Here is a 22,748-nt window from a genome sequence, read left to right as displayed (position 1 = left end):
AAGAAAACTTCTGTTGGAGCGGAAGATATCATAATAGGCACTACAGGGAAACACGAACATTAATCTTATATATCCACAGCGCTACACTGAGAGATCGATGGCTATGCCAGCAGCAGCCCATCTCTGACAAGATCTAAGTCAGTACCCGTTTTAATGAATCCCAAAATACATGCTTTGAAAAATTTCCCAAATAGCATCGATCTAATGCTCATAAGAAATGGATCCACGACACAACTTCATGTAAAGCGTTTAGAACAACGAACAAATCAAAGATTACTCTTCAAAATGGTCCAACAATCCCTCTCCATAACGCATTCATGTCCAGGCAGGGAGACGCACAATCCTTATTTTCAGCTTATACTCTCAGTCAAATCGTCCACAAGATTTATCGATGTTCTTTGTGTTCCACTCTGCATTATATCTTAACTGGTTGCACTTGTTGCTTCCCCTTGGACCATATCATCACCAGAGCGAAACCCATCAGAGACATCAAGACGACCTACATTTTGAAGTAACAGAGAAATTAGAAAACCGGTCCGTTCATTTTTCCCCCTTCCCATCCATTGCTTTACATCTTCTTTTAGAGCTCAATAACAAGCAAATGTTGGCTCTCCACTTGTCCTCACATCGAAATAAATGTAGAATAAAACATTGTTACCAAAGGCACTATTGCTAACGACTCACCGAGATGGCTGGAGGCACACCGACAAGAGGGTCTTTGAAGAATTTATTTGCAAGTGCAAGGGCTAGAAGACTGCTTTGCATCCCTGAAATAAGCAAAACTGTTAGACATCTAAATTTAATTTTGCAAAAACTGTTAGACAGATGTGGCAACCTGTCTCGAAAGATATGGTTCTTTGTAGTGCTTTGACATCTGCTGATCTACGGAATAAGATACCAGCAAACCCATAACCAGATATAAATGCCGAAGCATGGAATGCAAACAAAAGAAGCACTATCGCGACTCCAAAAGGGGAAATGATTGCCTTCATATTTATTGCCAAAGGAGAACCGACACAGAGAGCTGTCACAAACACTGATAATGGGGGCAGAAAAGGCTGAATTGCAGCACAGATCCTTGGGAGAAACCTTCAAAATTCACAAAGTAAGGTTAGTGCATGGAGAACAAAAAGTTGACATATGAAGAAGGGGTAAATCAGAAGTATAGGAACAAAGATATTGAATATTGAAATTTGTTATGGTAGTAGTCAACAAATGATAAAAAATCTTAAAGTTCAAACATTTCCCTTTTTTTACAAAGAGTAAGTGGAGAAGGCAGAATTCAAGCACAAAACCTTACAATAAGCTGTCAAAGTCTTTGCCAACTAAGCTAGTTGACACTTTAAAAAATATATCGGATGAGATTTCGAACCCTCAGACTTTGGTAAATGAGATTGGTACATCACCACCAGACCAATGCTTAAGGTGTAAATCCAAACAATTAGTCACATAAAAGCATGGATTATTCACAGTTGTTGTAATTAGACTAATATGATGAAGCAATCCACAAGCAAGGATAAAAAGAAACAGTTAGAGCCAATCACCATATCATTGATTGGAGATGAGAGAATCAGATGTCCCAAAATATTCACAAGATAGATAAGAATATTCAGATTGTGTTTTATAAAGTTAATTAGAAACTCAAAATATACAAAATTTTAAGTATGTTATGTTCATCAGGTAGATTATTATCTTAATTCTGCATACAAATATCAGTACAACCTTACCGATGATGATGATGATGATGAACTGTTGCAATTTCTCTGCAACTTCCTTATAAGACTGGAACTAGATGAGAACTATGTAGCTGATTTCATCTATGAAGTACAATAACTTGCTTATTAAACTTGTGGTGATGGAACTAAGTCATGTTTAATTGATTATTAATTGTTGATATATGTTAATTTAGGATGACTTTTTTGAGAGGCTTTTGGTATGTTCAGCAAGAACACCATTATTTTGTATAGTTGAGTTGTACGTACAATTCGGAGGGTCACTAAAGGGTGTACCCAGTGCACAAGACTCCCACCAATGTGGGGTTTGGGGAGGGTCAACGTACGCAACATTACCTTTAAATATTTAAAGAGGCTGTTTCCATGACTCGAACCCTACAAACGTAATTGGCCAACATTAGCCTTTACATACAACACCTCATACTCAACTTTTTTATGTAGGCTTGGAGAAACCTATCTATATTCATTATAAGTTATAACTATGTGTCAAGCTACACTACCATGAGTTAAGCACGGAGAGAGGAACTCAAGATAGATCCATTTAAACAAGACTTTTATAATGATCACTCAGACCTGATTGATTGGGTATGCACAGTGAAGAAACTGGATGATCTATTTTGGATGAGGCAAGGGATCCACGTTCATCATATATCATGTTTGAGGCACTCAAGGAGGAATAACAAGGTTTACAGGAGGAGACTACTGGGACAGAAGAAGGGCAAGGCCTGGTGTCAAGAGGTGGTCAAGCAACCAAGCTACAAATAATCATTGTTCTATGGCCCGTGGCATGCTACATCAGAGTAAGTCATCCAGCCACAATAGCAAGGGAAAAGGTTGCTCAATGCAGTTGACTCTCTTGATGTAATCAATGAGCAACGAGTACAAATTGGGAGAAGAGATGCTTCTACTTCATATTGTGAGGTCCACGGAGATGATAGTGACATGGACAATAGTGTCCATTGATGATAGTGGCCAGTACTCAGAAGCTGATGTTCCTGCTATGCAAACACAGATGGGTGGAGCACAGTCATGCCACCTAGGATGAAGATGATGATGCACATAGATCCACACAATTTTGTTTATGATCACAACAATAAGGGCAAAGAAAAGACAGTTGATAACTATATGGAGGTAAAACATTTTGTATGATCTTCAGTCCAGTAGAAGCTCATCGTGTTCACAACCTTCCTAACACCATGCATCTTGTGGCCAACAGTTTCATGATGGTAGTGAATCATTTTTCTTGGAATTGGATGTACCATATGGCCTCTTGTACTAGATGACACTCATAGCTCTACTACACTACATGTCAAGTCATACTTGCCACAACCATTTTGGACTCAGGTGCCTCTTACCACTCATATTATTAATGACGACAAGGTCATGATTGCTACAATGTTGTTCCATCAATGATACATTATTTGTCAGTATCAGATATCATGAGAGCAGTCTTATGCATGGGGCATTTATGATTTCAATATTGATCTGAAATAGGATCATATCAAGGACCTCAAACCATCCCCCATAAACTCAAGTCATTTTTATAATCGTAGTAGCCATAACTTAAGGTATAATATTGAATTTTTAATTTAATATATATCTGTTTATGAATCTTCTAGATATGTTTTCTTTATAAACAGCTTGTAATACATATACAAAACATGTTTTAATTCATTATTCACTCATTTCTAGTCACAAAACAGCTTGTAATACATATCCACATGATGTCATACATTGGTTAGCATGTATGCATACGTTGCAGTTGGTGATATATAATGTCACTTCCATTCAGACTTGTGCAACAATTATGCATGATACAACACTATACTACTAATGATTGAATCATCCCAAATGTGAAAAGAAGCTTTAAACTAAAAAGAAATTGAAAGCTAAGCGTGGTACCTGTTTAGAAAAAGACCTGCAGCAATTGGTGCAACTACAATCTGCACGATACTTGACATCATTCCTTTCACATCCACAGGCAACTTCTGGCCAATGAGCAATAAAGATAAGGTTGGTGTAACAAAAACTGCTGTGGCAGTTGATAATGATGTCATGACAATGCTTAATGGGGCCATTGGTGGATCTGTCAAAAAGGTTGCATAATTTGAAAGTTGTGCTCCACTAACACATGATACTAACATGATCCCAGCACCTAAGTCAAGAATAAACTGAATCAATAAGTTTTGCTCTTCAAAATCCATGAATAGAAATTTGAGTTATTTGTGTCACCTAAAGAATTAGGGAGATTGAAGAGAGAAACTGAAATGCTGCCAAATAAGTATCCAAGCAGAGGCTTGATAATGAACTGCCCAACATATCCAGCAGCAATTGCATCAGGTTTCTTGAATGCTTCTACAAAATCTTTGAGACTTGAGTTTACACCAACGGCAAACATTAAGAACCCAAGTGCTGGTGCATAGTACCTTCATGATTAACAAAAGAATATGAGCATAATAAGATGAATGTGTTTCAAAAAGATAACCAGGCATAAGTACCAGAATTAGTAATATTTGTCATTCCCAAACTTATAAAATAATTGATGGGAGTTAAAAAATGACAATAGGTTACTAACCTGAAGCTTCTCTTTCCTTCATAAATCAAATCGATAGGTGCAAAAGGTTCAATACGCTAAAAGAGAATTAGATATATTGATCCTAATGACTATGTACAAATGCCCAACAATAATCTCAATCACAATCCCAAAATTGAGAGGATGTTATCTGCTTATCCATGAATTTTCCACAGCTGTAATTTTTATCCATTTGTCCATGTCAGAAATCCATCAGCCGAACACTACTTAAGCCATGAGATTAATAAATATTAATTTCATGGACAAAGCATCATTTATTTAGATTTCTTAGAGAAAATTCACTAAGTAAAATAGCTCATGATAACAAATGATTAACGTACAACTTAGAAACCTGCTTTAAAGTGGATAAGAAGCCTCTAGGTGAGGATTTCACATGCTAAAACATCGTGATATATCCATGCCTATTCATGCAATCCACCTCTGGAAAAACGATGATCAAAGCAAGGCCGATATGATGAACAACTAACCCAAGTATTCAATTACTCAATTACTTCACCCGGTGGATGAAGCAAATTGTCAATTTCGAATCAGAGGAAGTAGACAAGTACCATATCAGGAATGTGCATTGAACACAAAGGAATGTTATGCATGACCTGGTTGTAAACCATGTGAAAGACGGTGGATATACAAGCGCCAACACTGTACTCGCAAGCACTACGTGAGGGATAATGGAGTTCGCTCCCTTTAGAATCTTCAAGATGCTGATTTCATCCTGCCGAACCTCCTGAAAGAAACCAAGCACCAATACCGTCCGATTAGAGAATTAGACCAAACCAATGGCCTAACTTCATAAATAATAAAGTGAATAGCACTACACTAGAGAGTTAGCGCATGCCACCAATCAACGTTTCAAGTAATTTTATACAGATTTAGAGGAGATTCAAATATGTCAAAAAGGAAAACCTGTGAAGGACGGAATGCATCTTTAGCGCTTCGATCGGGTTCGAAGGAATCGGCCGCCTTTGCCGAAACGCATCTTCCCAACAAAATCTTATCATCGTTTGCTGCTTAAAAGCGGAGGAACAAAGTAAAGCAGTCAAACCAAAGATCAACAACATGAAAACAAAGAAAAAAAAGGGGAAAAAAGGAGGACTTCCAATAATTAAGGGCAGAAGACGAACAAGAAGAAGAAGAAGAAAACCGTAACGATGCTGTTCGTCGGCGAAGAAGGGGGAGAGATGTGCGCGCGTGAATAGCGGGGAAAGGGATCGGCGTCTTCAAGCCGAGTGCCCTCGGAATCATCTCCGGAGGAATTCGGTGGTTCTTTTGGGGAGAGAGGTCAAGGGCTTCTGACGTCAAGAATTCCGGAATCCAAAGCCGTCGCACTTCATAGAATACTCGCCATTATTGGGACCAGCGAACATCGAGGAAGCGGGACAAATGGAACATAGTGGCGACGGCACTTCTGCAAGGGCTTTCATATGCTGGAATGGAGGCTTTCGGAAAAGTACATATTATTTTCTTTTTTGTAAATCGAGCCTTTGATGAGTGTATCACTAGTTGGATAATATGTTTAATTAAAAAATCCTTTAAATATTATATATCATACTAAAATATTCCAAAATAAAATTAAAGAATAGATAATATTAAATAGAAATAGAAATAAAATTTTGGTAGAATAACATCAACCAATATTATAAATATAAATGCTTTGTCCAGAGGTGCAAACACATGGCGATACTCGAAAAAATAATTAATCAGTAAAAATTATTCAATGACACACGGACTAATTACATTACTCCAACCTAAAACAAATTATTTGACAATATAAGAGAAAAAAATTATCCATATGTATGATGAGAATTAAGAGTGAAATTTATGTTCGATATGATGAATTATAGGGAGGAGACTGATCAAAGGAAAAACACTGGACTAAAGGAAGATCTTACGAAAAGGAGAGGAGATGGTGACATAAAGAATTGCCAAAGGAAGTGAGGAAAGACGCAAGAAGAGAGGCAGCTAAAGGACGAAGGCATCGAGAGAAGGAGAGTTAATTATTTATTATTCTCTGTATTTGGATCCTATTAATATCATAATTTTTATATTTAAAAAATTTATAATAATTTTAAAAATAAAATAAATAATTTTATTTATCATAATACCAGAATTGACGAAAAACATAATAAGTGATATCATGTATTAGATTGATATGAAAGGTATGGATAAAAATATAATTTTAATATCCCTTTCGTTTTTAATGATTTTATCAAAAAAAAATAATTTCAACGTCTCACTTGCTAAAAATGGAAGAGATATTGAAATTATCGTTTTATCCATCACTTTCATATCGATCCAATAGGTAGTATCACATGTTATGTGTTTCCTCAATGTAGCTGATGACATTATGATAAATAGAGTTATTTGTTTCACTTTCAGAACTATAAGGATCCCAATATAAATTTTTTAAATACAAATATTACGATACCAATAGGATCGAACTATAGAAGATAATATTTAATTAGTCCAAAAAAAAACCATTCAAAGCTCAAGGTTAAATTTACGAGTTGTGAAATATATAATAAAAGAAATATTCGTAAATGTCCAATCCAAACAAAGTTTTAGAATTTTCTCACTAATGCAAGGAATATAAAGATATCTTTGAATCAAATACAATTATTATTTAAATAAGGAAAGCATTGATGGAACCTTACCGAAATGAAAAGGAGATGTCCATATAGAGGATGGTGGCTTTGGATTGCTTTTAGATTTCCTAAATGCCAAACTAGGACTTAGTTACTCGCAAATACTTCTTTGGCTCTCATTTGTCTTATTTATCCCTCCATCTATCACTTTCTATATCTCTCTTTCACAACCTTTGACTACGTTAATTTTATTGGGAAATTTGCATTATATCGTAAGGTTGAATGTTTAAAGGTTTGCCACTGAGCTTCAGAAAAAGAACGGTGACTTTGTATAGCTTTATCCTTTGAGCAAAGATAAAGCGTTCGGATAATAAGTATTTGCACTGTAGCCCTAAAGATATGATTGAACTTGAAAGATTCCTCACTTGCAAAGAAAACCTTTTGATGATTGTCAAAAACTGGAAAGAGAGGAGGATCTCAAGAGTGGATTTAAGTTAGATATGTGATTAAATCACTATAAAGTGTATTCAATTTCTTTTTCACATCTCTTTCTTTCTCTGCTAATCTGCTTTTTCATATGGAGATACTGAAATTTTGGACAAGGAGGTTGCAGTTACTTCCATTATCATATAAACTCAGCTAGCATCTTAAGTGTAGTGAGTTGTAGATAACACACATGAGCTATGCAAATGATCTTTCATTGTTTTGTTAAGAAGAATACTTTATTTGTGCAGGTAACAAAGAGAGTGATCTAATGAACTCAGCAATACATGTATCGTATTCAGGCAGTGAGAAGAAGCCATGCTTATTAGAAGAAAATGAGGCTAAATCCTAAACCCTAAACTTCGTGGAAGTAATTTGCAGGGATGAATGTTCACTGGTGATGTTCCCTTGCCATTGCGATATGAACAATAATAGTAATGTTGAGTTATTGACACAGCCAGCATGCTATTTATCCTATTAGAAACTAGAACTAGCACAAATAATGTCATGAAAGAAGAAAACTATAATGTAATAGATATGATGCCAAAACAATTGACAACTGGGAAGAACCCCATGTTCAAACAGAAAACGAACTTACCAAAATATCACAATGGTCACATCAAACCATTTGCAGAAAATTGTAATTAAGGTTCTCATAAAAAATTGAAGGCCATCGAGGCAACAAGTACCTGCGATGAAATTAGAGAAATCCACTAAAGGAAAAATGAGGAGGAGAAAATTCTCGGCTGGCTCTGATGGAATTACCTGAGTCTAACAAGGAGGAATTAGCTTGCAGTGGATTTGAGAAAGATTTCTCGACCTTTTTATTGATCTTGGAAAAAGAATTCCAACATCTGAAGCCTCCACTCACTTTGAAGCACCATCAGGCATCTTGTTTGCCCTTTTGCAGTGTCTCTAGCTCTAACTTTGCTTCTTCAAGCTGTAATTTCAAAGTAGATATTCTCTGCTGCACTTCCTCCAGAGTGCCCCTGGTGAGATCCGGCTTATATGGTGAAACATAGTGTTGAGAGAACTTTCTAAGAGCTTGAACTCCACAAACCTACAAAACACACATCACAGTGACTGGAATATATACACACACATTCCCATGTAAAGTCTAAAAAGCTGTCTTTTCAATTAGCACAAATTTTTACCTCCTCTGGCAGTAATGGCAATTTGGTGATATGGAAATCGTCATAAAGCATGTAGAACTGGTCAATGTATTTTTGTTGCATCTTTATCCGTGCTTTGAGTAATTTGGATTCAACAGCTACAGGAATGAAAATGAGTGATTTGAAGTAGGATAAATTTTAGAAAATCCAAAGTGGACATTATGACACTTCCAAATATATATTGCTGTTATATATTACGCACCTTCATCATCAAAAAGTACTTGATTAATAATGATATTATGAGCATCTATCTCAAATTTTGTTAGTTCTTGCACCAACCTCTCTGTTTCATAGAGAGAAAGAAACTCTGGAATGCAAATGCAGACAAACGTTGTCAAATCCTGTCATAGAAAGTTTACAAGGTCAAGAAAGCAGTTATCTCAGTGAACATTTGTGCTCAGACATTGCATCTATAGCAAAACAACAAAAAAAGTCAATCTCATGATAAAACAAGGAGGCATTTGTAAGAAGTCAAGGCAAGCCCTATATATATACATGAACCATAAGGTATTTGGAAGAACCATAAGGCACACTAATAAAAAGGACTATAGACTCCAGTATGATAATAAACACACTAAAGTTTTGATTGGGATAACATAAAAGCCCATGCCAAGTTATGCATGATAAATGATCAAGGTTATTAAAAATAGCCAATCCCGATCCAGATTGGCAATACTAAAATAAAATGGCAAAACAATAAGACCCCATTTCCTGTGCCACATCTGAAAGAAAAGAAAATAAAAAAGAGATGGATGAGATGACCAGGAATAACGAAAATGGAGAAAACATATCTAGAAGTGGTGTATGAAACAAAAAAAGATATGATGCTTATCTCTCTGACATCTAGGGTCTTTTATTTGACCTTGCCATCAATGGACAAGTGTATGATGATTGGATGGATTTGCGTCATAGTCCCTTATCGTAAGTCTCTGACACTTGAATTCTAATGATATGTTTTTATCTGTTTCTGATGTTTCCTTGTGTATAACCATTGCAAAATTAATTTATACTTGGCTGTGTCAGCAAAAGGCATTAGAGGAGAAGAAACAGTACAGATTCCAAATCTTTTTTTAAGCATTGTTTTCTTATGATCACATAACACCGCCAATGTCAGTCCCAAGCCCGGACAAAAAAGATGGAGGGTTGCATTAGATCACTAACAACCAGCATAAAACTATGTCAGATCTCATGAGCATGGATCTTAACCGACTTCAATATAGAGCAAGGTCGTCACCTAAAAGTGACGCAAGGCACCTACACTAACCTAGGTGTCCAAATTATAAATAGTGGGCTAGGAGGTCACCCGAAAACAGCCCATCACATCGGTACTCGGATGTGGTGATAAGCAAGCAAGAGTTCTCTCATTGTTTTGGGCCAATGAGAGTAAAAAAGTTAGTTCAAGAACAGAAGGTTAGGTTAGCAACTTGGAATATAGGAACACTTTCAATGTAGGGATTGAAATTGATAGACATTATGATTAGAAGAAGAATAACGATTTTTTGCTTACAAGAGACTGAGTAGGGAAAAATTTAAAGAGATTGATAGTACTGGATTTAAAATTTGATATAATGGAAAAGATAAACACAGAAATGGTATAAGAATTATTGTTGATAAGAATCTTATGAATAATGTTGTAGATGTAAAAAGATTTGAAGATAGAACTATAGTTTTAAATTCATAAAAGGACAAGATGTTTTGAATGTCATTAGTATTATGCCCCTCAAGTCGGATTGAAGGATCAAACCAAAATAGAATTTTGGAAAAGCTTAGATGATATCATTCAAGGAATGTCTATAACCGAAAAACTTATAATTGGAGGACATTTGACTGGTCATGTAGGGAAAACATATGATGAATATAAAGGTGTGGATGAAGGCTTTGGTTATGGGGAGAAAAATAAAGATAATGGTATGATTTGGGATTTTGCAACTTTGTACGATCTTATAATTGTATATACTCACTTTAAGAAGAGAGATAAATATTTGATTACTTATAATAGTGATTACAACTGTGGTTAAATAAATTTTTTTCTCACTAGAAAGGCAGATAAAGTTATTTGTAAGAATTGTAAAGTTATACCAGACGAAAGTTTGATAATTCAATAAAAATTGATGGTTTAGATATTTACTATAGAAAATGAAAAAAAAAAAGATAGTAGAAAATTTTACTAGGACCAGACGATGGAATTTTAAAGATGATACTGCAAACACTCTTAAGAATATAATGGAAAGGGAGGCGACTTAAAACTTAGATAAGGATAATATTAATATTGTTTGGGTTATGATGGCTAATAAGATTATGAGCTTAATAAAAGAAATTCTTGGTGAAACTAAAGGTAGAAGTGTAACCGTAAAGAGAGTTAGTGGTGGTACGATGAAATTTAAAAAGTAATTTTGACTAAAATTTCATGTTTTAAAGATTAGCAAAATTATAAAAATGAGAATAAATTTAAAAGATATAAAGAATCTAAAAAAGAGCTAAAAAAGTAGTTAGCATGATAATATATAAAGCTTATGATAATTTTTAAACTAAATTAGATACTATAGATAGTAAAAAAATATATATATTGAATTGCTAAAGGTAGGAAACGATAGTATAAAGATTTAGGTAATATTTAATGAATTAAAGACGAAGATCAAAGAATACTTATTAATGATAATGAGATTAAGAAAAGATGAAAAAATATTTTTATTTAAGGAATATTCCACATAGGACTTAACGATAAATAATAGTGATAGATTTAATAATTATATATTTGTTCGTAAAATTAGAGCTGATGAAATAAAAGACGCATTAAAGAAGATGAAAATAGTTAAGAGTGTGGGGCCTAATGATATCCCTATTGAGGTCTAAAAAAGTTAAGGGGACAAGAGAGGAGCTTGGTTAACTAGCTTATTTAATAAAATCATAAGATTTGAAAGGATGACTAATGAATGCAGAAAGAGCTTTTTAGTGACAATTTATAAAAATAAGGGTCACATACAAAATTGTTCAATTTATAGAGGAATTAAAATCATGAGTCATACTATGAAACTTTGAAAAAGAGTTATCGAAAGTAGGATAAGGCTTGAAACAAATATCTCTAAAAATTATTTTGATGTTATGCTTGGAAGATCTACCGTAGAAGTTATTTATTTATTAAGACGATCAATGAAAAAGTATAGAGAGAAGAAAAAAAATTACATATGGTTTTTATTGACTTTGAAAAAGCCTATGAAAGGGTTCCGAGAGATTTATTACGGTGGGTCTTAGAAAATAAAGGTGTATCCACTAATTATATTGATGTAAAGATATGCATAATAATGCAGCTACTAGTGTTAGAACTATAGGAAGTGTGTCTAGTGAGTTTCTTATTAGCATAGGATTATATCAAGGATCTACATTAAGTCTCTACCTTTTCACATTGATAATGGATGAACTTACTAGTTACTTACATGATAAACCTCCCTGGTGTATGTTATTTGTTGGTGATATTATCTTAGTTGATGAAAGCTATGGAGGAATTAATTATAAACTTGAGCTATAAAGGCAAGTCTTAGAAACTAAAGGTTTTAGATTAAGTAAGACTAGAACTGGATATATCAAATACAATTTTAATGATTCTAGGAATAGAAACGAAGTCTCTTTAAGTAAAAGCTTTAAGTATCTTAGATTAATTATTTAACAAGATGGAGAGATCGATGTAGAATAAAACAGGATGGTTAAAATGACGAGGGGCATTAGAAGTCTTGTGTAATCATCGGATACCTTTGAGATCAAAAGAAAAATTTTATAAAACAATTGTGAGACCAACAATGCTTTACAGAGTCGAGACGAGAATGTTGAGATGGATGTGTGGAGTTACTAGGAAAGATAGGAAAAAAATACCTTTACTCTTGAACAACTAGGTATTGCTTCAATAGAGGATAAGATGAGAGAAAATCATTTAAAACAGTATAGGGGTATGATTAGGAGACCTTCGGATATGGTAGTCAAAAGAGATAAAATAATTAATGTTAATGGTACGAAAAGCAAGGATTGCAATTTTGTATCGTACCAGAGTTTCGATATATATATATATATTTATTTATTTATATGTGTGTGTGTGTTAAAAATTAAAAAAATAAGGCGACGTCGCCTCGTTTCTTCTCTCCGCGTGGGGAACGATTTCTTCTCCCCACCGAGGCTTCTTCTTCCCGTGCGAATAAGGAGAAGTCACCGACGACGTCGAGGCCTCGTCGCCGACGATGAGTAGGCGACATCTCATCTGCAGAGGGCAGAAACGGATCGAGATCGTTGAGGGAAAGTAGCACCGAATCTCCAGGTTCTCCCTTTTCTTCTCCCTCTTCTTCCTTCTCCCTTGGCTCATATTGCCGGGTAGTAGGCGGCGACGGTCAAAATCGATCGTTATCAACCGACTTCGGGCGGTAATGAGGTGGAAATAGCCTCAATCGACGGAATCACCCGGTAGCGAGCGATTCACGTACTGGTCTGTTGACGAACCGATACGTACCGCTCGTACCTCATTCGAAATTAATATCCTTGACAAAAAGAGATAGAGGAAAACCTAAAAGGACTTTAATAAAAACTATAAATAAATATTTAACTATTTAAATACTAAACTTAACTAAACATAAGACTTTTTCCATATCTCAACGACGATAAAAGATTTATGTAGTCGACCCCAAATAGTAGGGACTTACGGTTTTGTTGTTGTTATTGAATAGAATGATATTTTCCTTATTCAATTTAAAATTTTCTAATTTAATTTATTTTCAGATTTTTCTATTCTTTGAATTGTATATATTTTTCTCGTCTTCTAAAGGTTTTAATTGATTTTTTATCAATAAAATCCCCCTATTTATGTTTGTCTAACCCTACGAGTTTTTTCTCATAAGTTATATGACCCACTTCAGAACAATTCAAGGATGCTCAATTCCAATGTTTAAAACCTTGCAAATGTTGTTATATTTCACAAAATATCTAGTTATATTCTTCGCCCTTTGTATTCACCTCTAAATTCTAACCACCTCTTACTGTAGTCCCCTTTCCACCACCTTCTTTCACTAGCTATCTAGTACATCATCTATTTTTATAACATTACACCGTAGCCTCACATACTATAATGAAAGCTGACCATTATAAGCATTAAATTCATATATCTGAGAGAGATGGATTTATTTGCTTGCATCTAGTGAGATCAGAACAAAATTATAAAGCCTAGAAAAAAAATTCTACCCGTCTTTTTCTACCTTTTTGGTTCTTTTTATCCCTTGAAGGCCACTCTAGGTCTTCCACCTTTTCATCCTACTATCTTTACTCTTCTAAATGTTTAGTATTCTCTATATTGGGACACGGAACATTGGTACGGTTTTAGAGGTTAAATTAGGATATTCTTTTGTAATGAAATCTATGTTGAACATGAAGCCAAAACAAATACAAAGATCAAGACCAATGTGACTTTACACAGATCACCTCAAAAACAAGCTCTACGCAATGTAAATGAACTGATGCAATCCAATTCAAAGGGTTTAATTATGAAGTTGGTCATGTAAAATAATCATTTGTTTTATTTTTAAGATTTTACATCTAAATTTTAATTATATTCTAGATGGAGCCATTGTACCATGATCATGACAAAAAAATAATAACAATAAGACTTGTGTTTTGTTGGGTCATGTTCGTATCTTCTTCTCCCTAGAGTAAAATTTCTACCAGCTTCTTGACTCCCTATTCCTAGCATGATCTACCTCTCCTCTTGTTGCCTATCTAGCAAATCATGTAACATCACATTTATAACATGAAACTGTGTCATACACTTATGTACCAAAATACGATGATCAAAGCCCATCACCTCAAGAATTTGGTTCCTGTCCTTGAGTGATGTGACTCTACATGCATCACTGATGAGGTTCAGTAGTTAAATCAGTTGTGACAGCATAAATGGACATCAATTAGCACACTGCAATAGAAGAGGTAGGATGCTTTTCTTCAACTAAAGGTAATTAGGCTGATTTCTAGAACACAGGCAAAGGGTAAGAAGCAACATGTGAGAAACTAAATCCTTACAGTTATCTGTATCATTAGCTTGGATCATTTTGTCAAGTCCTGGCATCATAATCATATAATCAACAGCATGCCATCAGATTAGGAAGACCTACTGTACAATGCCTCCATATAGAAGGAACAAAATTATAAGAATAAATGAAAGAAACAAATTTTAAAAGGAAAACAAACTATATATGTATGTATAATTATTTTCCTCAGGTAATTCCAAACAACTATTACAATTACAGGAGCAATTACTACTGTCATGGCCAACACTCTAAGGATCTACCATGATCAGGTCACAAATCCATAAGTTCAATTCTTATGATTTTGAATGAACATACCCCCCAAAACAGGAGTAAACAGGAAGCACCTCTGAGAAAAATCATATGTTAAATAAATTTCCAAAATATTCAAAATATGAATAGCTAGTAGCAAGTCAATTCCTAAAAGAGTTTATCAAATATTCACATGTAAGTAGCATTTAACAGAAACACTTTCTGATGCTACCCAACCGATAAGCACATCTGTAAGGATTGTGATCTTACTGGATCCTTAAATTGTCTGTTTACTTGCTCAATCACATCCTTCATACCTTCCAGCTTTCCTAGCATAGCATCAGTACTGAACTCATCACCAAGACCGAAAAGACGAGTAGCCTGTCAGCAGAATTTAATATCAACGTGAGTTGGTGAAAAAAAACTAGTACTTCAAGAGAGACATGTAATGTGGACACAGCATTCAGTTATAAGAAAGAGTACTTGATGAAAGAATAGTAAGCACATGTTTCAAGATCATATATAAAAAATGTTTGTTGTGATAATATAAATGCAGCCCTTTCTCAAAATACAATGAAAGCAATATGGCTGAAGATGTAGATAGGCCAAGTTCTGGAAACTCATGCAATGAGTTTAGCTTAAGCCTTAAAGTGTTTCTATATGATTATGATGAAACTTGGGAGTTCGCCAACAAATGTGTAATTCTTATGTGAAATTCCACTTTAAAAATTTGTACTAACGCAGATTTTAGGCCTTGCTAGTCTTTTGACAACTCAAACTTATGGACAGAAAGTTGGTATATATTTTCTCCAATTTCTCTTGCTGAAAAAGCTAAGATAAAGATGTAAAAGTTTCAAATAAATATCACAAAGAGAAGAAATATTAGGGTAAGTGCAGCCCTTATTTCGTATATATATCAGGGTTTTTAATATCGTTCCATACTGCCTTGTATGGGTGGTATGTACCGATCCGCCAACTGACTGGCACGTGGACCGCTCGCTACCGAGCAGTATCAACCTGGCTGTGCCAAGGCGAAGCGAGGAAGAAGAGGGAGAAGCATCAAGGAAGAGGGAGAAGAGTCAAGAAAGAGGATCACAAAGTCACCGATGCGTTGTCACCAGCGTCTCGATGAACTTGAGCCCGTCAAACCTCGGCGCAAACTTATCTTCCATGCCCTTTCTCAATCCCGATCTGGCGTCGCCCTCCCTCAACGATCCCGATCCAGGAGGTAACGACGAAGAGAGTCGTACCTCTTTGGAGAAGGAGCTGGAGACGCGAGGATCAAGGGAGGCAGTGGCAAGAGCAACGGAAGAGGCGGCCACAAGGAAGGCGGCAAAGACCCCGGCCTTCTTCATCTCCAAACGGTCTCCTTCGTACACTACCGCCGCACGGAGAACTTTCCGATGTCGTCTTTCTTCTCCCCACCTCCTTGACGTTGAACGCCGTAAACAAGGTGACAACGGCGAGGCTACCGCTCAGTACGCCCTGTATATTCTTTATATCTTTTTATATCTTTATATATTGATTTTTATCTTTTTATATAAAAATATATATATTTATATCTTTTTTATATATTAATTATATTTTTTTTTTATATTTAGTACCGCTCGATATACTGGTACCATACCGTACCGAGCAAAGCTTGGTATACTGGTACGATACAAAATTAAAAACCTTGATATATATTATAGCTACTGACCTGTATAACCACTAGAAGCAAAGACCATACCATGGACAACAAGGATTAAGGCAACACCGGTGACCAAATGTAAGACACTGCTACACCAGATTTCAGCAAGCACCTATGATGTAAAAACTGACCTCTGTTTTCAATCGTAGTTTACCTTTTCAATTTGAATGAGACCAGAAAACCAATGAACATCTAATTTACATTTATTAGGTTTATCTTTGTTTACAAAACGGAAACTCCTGTTCTATCAGTAAGTCTGTAGATTAGCTCCAAGAAAGAGGATGCCAATATTCACAAGTGAAGGGAAGTTCTTTATCTCAAACCTTTTGCCAACAGCCAAAACCAAAACTCAAGTACCTAACAGATTTGTTGTAAATCAAATTTATTGTCACACATGGTTAATATGATGTCACTTTTGATTGTCAATTGATCCTCATCTTTTTTTCTCTCATCAAATGCATGGCGGAAAAACTATTAGTGCAACTCTTGTAGTGCTTTAGAACCTTCTAAGTTTTGACAATTAAATTTGTGCTCAGGCTTCTTAGTTGCCTACTTGAGGCTATCTTTTAGTTCAAGAAACTGAGTTTAAATCTAGGATTACACATACCAACCACAGCAGGTAATGGCACTACACTGATGCTTGGGCTAGCATGTAGGCAGCTGTCTCTCGGTAAACCTCTAAAATACACATTATATGTGGATGGTGCTTACCATTCATAAGCATGACCTCCTTTTTTTTTTAGTACTATTAGTTACTTTCTGCTTAATATTCACACACCTTTCCAGTCATGATGTGACCAACAGATCAGCAATTACGGAAAGATGTAGCTGGCCATCAGCTAGCAATCAAGACAAGCTTTAGCAGACTATCAACACGTCAAAAATAATGAAAGCAAGCTACGATTTGGTAATAATGCAGGGCAACACATTTTAATAATTTGGAAGTAAAGCAAGTTACTCCATGCACTATGCCAATTCCTAAGACATTCTAGACTATATCAATCATCTTCCATGACCACTAATGGATATCAACTATATGCCACCATCTATTGCTGCAACCTACTATGATAACTTGAAAATTGACTATAACCATGATAGTTATCACATGCTGGATTATGTATCAGCATATCTAATATGTCTACATGGCTAATTTCTCGCTATGGACAACCTTGCTGTGGGAATCAAAAATCTATGTAGACCACTTGTTGGCCAGATAACCCATCTGAAGTGAATGGTCAATATCGAAAATCAAGTAGGCATTGTCACTACTATAGTGACTACATATACAGCCAAGGGATTGTCGATGATCCAAACACCACCACAGACTATCCCACTATACTATCAGAATTCTTGACCATATAAGGTCTCAGAAAATCTTTATTGCTCATCGTAAGTCCAAAAGAATTGGTCAAGATTTTGAATCTACAGAGGTAGCTTATATTCAATAGAGTACACCAAAGAGTACTAGTACAACCAATCACCTTCAAATCCTCTATGGCGACATTAGGCTCAAAACAACTTCCACAAAGAATGAGGATGGTGGACCATAACTTTTGTTGGTCGACAGGTCATGCTGTTTCAACAATCAAAACATAGTTGTAGTCTTGTAGATGAGAGACAATCCAACGGTGAAGCCAAGATCTTCACCAGATATTGTAAAAGAAAATTGTTGCTCGAGCTATTGAATTAGCACCTAAAGACAATCTAAGTTAAGAAATACACACACACACACACACACACACACACACACACATATATATATATATATATGAGACCACTTCAAGAGGACAATGAATCAACTTTGACTGCTCGTTGCATCGGCCCTATTCAGCAGCCTTCTTGGGACATCATTACTGGATATAACTTTGTTCCATAAATCAGTCCCCTATACAACATTACAACTTACAGAACTATAAAGTTAGATGAATTGCCTAAGAATAGTGCAAGTACCTGGTTCATAATGCCACCAAATTTGTTTTTCAAGGCCATAACTTTCTCCAGCCCCTTCTCTAAAGTTGATGGGAATTGCAACAATCGTAGAGTATGACCAGTTGGAGCAGTATCAAACACTATAACTGAGTAATCCATTGTTTGGACTAATCTGCAGTAAAAAATAAAAGATGGGTTTTAGTGGTTTTTGGTCTTCAAAATAAGAAATGAATTAAGATAACTAGCAGTTTCAGATATGAAATTAAATAATTTGTTTAATGACAAGCATCAGAATTCAGAAATCAAAAATATACTATGATACAGAAATATCAAACACTATAACTGGGTAACTTGTTTGGACTAATCTGCAGTAAAAAATAAAGGATTGCTTTTAGGGGATTTTTTGTCTTCAAAAGAAGAAATGGATTAAGATAACTAGCAGTACCAGATAAGAAAATAAATACTATGTTTAATGACAAGCATCAGAATCCAGAAATCATAAACATACTGTCATACAGAAGTTTCAAGCATCTCAAGGAGATTACTAAACAAACATTAAATTAACATGACAAGCCTCTGGATTCAGAATCATAAATATGCTGCCGCATACACAATATCCAAAAGCATTGAACAGGTTGCTAAACAGGCAAGACGACATCAGTAACTGATAATTATCTTCGGTCAAAGTTCAAACATTTACTGAAGTAATAGCTGCACAAATCAGTATAACATCATAGGATAGATAAAAAAACGAAAGATCTGACAAGGAACACAGACAATAAAAGATCTAACAAAAATAAAGCAGTTAATGAGGATATCAGCCATCCAAGTACATGAAAAACAAAATACAAATAAAAACATTCTTATTTCTTATAACAAGGAATCAATCGTCTCATTTACCAACTCTAGAGAATCTTCACTTTCTTTTTTTTGCTTCAAAAGACGATCTTTCTTATTATCAAGATATTTAATTTAGATTTATTTATTTCTTTTAAAGCAGCTTCAATCAAGCATATCTCCCCAATCATCTTCTGTTTTAGCACAGTTCCTTTTCTTCTCGTCAGACAATCTTGGTCGGTTGGCTCATTCTTCATCCAAGAAAGAAGAAGATTTTTGCTAGGACTTTCTGACAATTTAGACTTGGTAACACAAGTTAATGGATTATGACAAATATGAATTGTTAAGACTTTGTCAGTTTGTGAACTTTCCAACTGTTGGCCATTTTCAATTGACGAGATAAATATTGAAATATGTTAAAAGATCTATATGTATTTTTCTTGGTTCTAAGATGAGAACAGAAAAAAGTTAGAAATGATCAATACTTTAAATATGCTCTTCCACCTTGGTGTTATTCAAACACTATATCAATAATGAACATAATCCCACATTTCCTCATAACCCTATACTGAAGCAATATTTTAAATATTTATTACTATAGGCAAAAAAACATATTCAATGTAAAAAAAGTAATTTTTGTTTCATGCTAAAGTTATATATATGTATATATATATGTACATGTATATATATACATATGTATATGTACATGTATATATGTATATATATATGTGTATGTATGTATATATATATGTATATGTATGTATATATATATGTATATGTATGTATATATATATGTATATGTATGTATATATATATGTATATGTATGTATATATATATATATATATATATATATATATATATGTATATGTATATATATATATTTGGTTGTTCACAGTACTCTTTAAGACAACAATTGACATCTCAAAGTGTTAAACCAACATCCAGGAGCTAAACAATCAAGAGTAAAAGCACTGTATATAAATAACTGAGAACTTGGTTTTATCCAAGTTTAAGCTTTTTTTATAATTTTGAGAGAACTCCTAAAACTTATCAAATTGCAGACGGTTAATACTATGGGAAGATCCAGACTTGCTAGTTAACGAACCATGCCAATAATATCATACCGCAGCAACGATTTGTTTTCATCTCTCCCATACAAATGCCTAGTTAAGGATTGCTCTAGGATACCAAAAACCTCCATTTAGTAATATTTCTCGCGAAGAATCAAAACTTAGTGCATATTTGATGAAGGGTTTAAACCTGATATAATAATCCAAGTAACACAAACATCAGCTAAATCATCAGCATAAAGGGAGGCCCAGCCCCACAGTTATGTTATTACACATCAACAGTAATTTTTTCTATATGCGCTCTCCAAAGAGAATGCAAATGGAACGAGAGAAAACTTACTTTAGCATTTCAGCGAAGCTCATGGCCTCATCGACTCCAGGGATCGCATTCGTTAGCTCCGAAAGGAACCCATCGAGTCCCTCGTCAGACAAATCGTCGCCCTCCACCTTCGGATCGACCTCCTGCAGTCGACGGAAGAATTGGTTAAAATTCCACGATCACAAAGCAGAAAAAAGAGGAACAATCGACAATAGGATTGATAAAAGATGGCTCAGATCGGATAGTAGATTCGATGGGATACGTGAGAGAGAATGAGTGTTAATAATACCATGGCATAGAGGTTGGAGAAGCCATTGACGAGGGTGGGGATCTTGGTGAAGCGCTGCTGGAACGCGTCGCTGAGGTTGTGAGCGGGGTCGGTGGAGATGACGAGGACGGACTGGCGGACCTGCGCGAGGAGGATGGAGAGGATGGAGCTGCAGGTCGTCTTCCCCACGCCGCCCTTCCCACCCACGAACACCCACTTCAGCGTCTCCTGCTCTAAGATGTTCCGCACCGACCCCTCCGGCACATCAGTCGCCATCGCCACCGCCCTCCCCTCGGTTTGTTCCCCTTCCGATTTGGCTCTTTTTCCGTTTCTTGTTGCGTACCAGGAAGCCGAGAAGCGAGAGGAGACGATCGAGGAATTGGGGCTTCTGTGGGCGTTTGATCGTGTAGATTTATGATAAACAGGATGGATTAATGATCAGATCTCTGGGTCTGGTAATGGGGCCACATTTGAACGCAAACAAAGTAGCACTCCGCAGAGTTCTTTCTAAAATAATATTTTTAAAATTAATTAATTTTATATATATATATATATATATATATAAAGAAACCTTTTTTGAGTTTCTTTAGAAGGTGCCCTATTTTATTTTTTTCTCCTATTTTAGGTAATAGTCATAATGTCTCTTGTCATCTTTCTCCCATCATGACTTAGCTAGAATTATCTAAATTATAAGGTATATTTATATTATTTATCTACAAAAGATCAATCTAGAAATAATCTTGTATAAGTTCAAAGGATATATAAAAAAAATTGATTAATTTAATTGAATAAACGATAGACAAAACGAATACATCTAGTGAAAGAGGATAGCTTTAACAACAAATACTTGGTATGTGAGATCAAAAAAAATAAAGATTTCATAATAACAATAGTAAGTCTACAAACGATTGTTCACCGAGCGTTGAGCATATTAAAAAGTTCCTATAAACTTTATATGCAAACTTGTGAATCTAATCAATGTCCAACACTACCTTAAACCCTCATCTAGCCCTGTGCCATCTAGAAGGTTCCAAGCTGTTGACATGGTTATTGTTTTATTCCGTAACATAACCTATAAAAAATAGATCATGATATGCAAAAACTAAGCCCTTTTAGAATAGTTTTACCTATTTTGGTGAGCGATTACTCTACAGCTCTGTAAATTATTCCTACTTATAGTTTGTAATTAAAACACAAAGTGAAATATACTGCCAAACAAATGTATAAGTAAACAAAGGTGACGAACGATCTATTGACAAAGGTATTGTAGGCACACGATGACTGTTTATGACATTCTCCCCCACCTAAATTATTGATGTTCTCTCGATATTTACTAGTAGACTTTGATGACTACTTCATGTTGCAAGGCATTTTCGACCTCTCAGCAAGCTTCTATTATGAGAAGTTTTCGCTACTTCACCAAGTACTTGATTTGCTTTGCTCTATTAGATAACTTCATCTTATAATTTGCTAAAATAACTTCAACTCGTTTTTAATAAGAAGCTTTGATGGGTGATAGTTGAGTTGAAATAATTTTTTGAAGCATCTCGCAAATCTAAGTGATCGGCTTTTAATTTAGTCATATAATATATTATAAATTTTGAGCCATATTAGTAATTGTAACTTGTAAGAGATATTATCTATCATGCTAATAATTTGGAAGGATCCCTCATATTTGTGCATCAATCTCTTATGCCTAAAGAATTAGAGTGATGCTAGTTAGAATTTCACTAACACCTAGTTAACTTTGAACTTCTGTGGTTTTT

At 35.0% G+C, this 22,748-nt stretch overlaps 2 protein-coding genes across 2 annotated transcripts; both read right to left on the bottom strand.

Annotated features, from left to right (window-relative positions):
- Positions 1-47: 47 nt before the first annotated feature.
- On the bottom strand, positions 48-5,739 carry LOC103998849 (probable sodium/metabolite cotransporter BASS5, chloroplastic). The gene is made up of 8 exons (XM_009420453.3): positions 5,448-5,739; positions 5,230-5,330; positions 4,920-5,050; positions 3,966-4,159; positions 3,636-3,888; positions 836-1,089; positions 685-767; positions 48-499 (listed from the first exon to the last, which is right to left on the bottom strand). Exons 1-8 carry the CDS (start codon positions 5,566-5,568, stop codon positions 416-418), a joined length of 1,221 nt encoding a protein of 406 aa, XP_009418728.2. The 5' UTR covers positions 5,569-5,739; the 3' UTR covers positions 48-415.
- Positions 5,740-7,899: 2,160 nt separating this feature from the next.
- On the bottom strand, positions 7,900-21,405 carry LOC135593721 (ATPase GET3A-like). The gene is made up of 7 exons (XM_065083962.1): positions 21,004-21,405; positions 20,736-20,857; positions 18,509-18,659; positions 15,139-15,249; positions 8,766-8,904; positions 8,546-8,661; positions 7,900-8,451 (listed from the first exon to the last, which is right to left on the bottom strand). Exons 1-7 carry the CDS (start codon positions 21,256-21,258, stop codon positions 8,275-8,277), a joined length of 1,071 nt encoding a protein of 356 aa, XP_064940034.1. The 5' UTR covers positions 21,259-21,405; the 3' UTR covers positions 7,900-8,274.
- Positions 21,406-22,748: the final 1,343 nt, after the last annotated feature.

This window comes from Musa acuminata, chromosome BXJ1-9 (assembly GCF_036884655.1).
Source record: "Musa acuminata AAA Group cultivar baxijiao chromosome BXJ1-9, Cavendish_Baxijiao_AAA, whole genome shotgun sequence".
NCBI lineage: Eukaryota > Viridiplantae > Streptophyta > Magnoliopsida > Zingiberales > Musaceae > Musa > Musa acuminata.
Note: the sequence above shows the minus strand (reverse complement) of the source record. Positions and strands in the feature narration are given on the sequence as shown.

Excerpts from the sequence above, each read along its gene's own strand:
- LOC103998849 (XM_009420453.3), bottom strand. The coding sequence starts at position 5,568 with ATGATTCCGAGGGCACTCGGCTTGAAGACGCCGATCCCTTTCCCCGCT. Across the intron at positions 5,331-5,447 it reads GTTTTCTTCTTCTTCTTCTT|CAAACGATGATAAGATTTTG; the intron begins GTTCGTCTTCTG and ends GCTTTTAAGCAG. Across the intron at positions 5,051-5,229 it reads ATGCATTCCGTCCTTCACAG|GAGGTTCGGCAGGATGAAAT; the intron begins GTTTTCCTTTTT and ends GGTTTCTTTCAG.
- LOC135593721 (XM_065083962.1), bottom strand. The coding sequence starts at position 21,258 with ATGGCGACTGATGTGCCGGAGGGGTCGGTGCGGAACATCTTAGAGCAG. Across the intron at positions 8,905-15,138 it reads ACAGACAATTTAAGGATCCA|GATTTGACAACGTTTGTCTG; the intron begins GTAAGATCACAA and ends TTTCTATGACAG. Across the intron at positions 8,662-8,765 it reads AGTACTTTTTGATGATGAAG|CTGTTGAATCCAAATTACTC; the intron begins GTGCGTAATATA and ends TCATTCCTGTAG.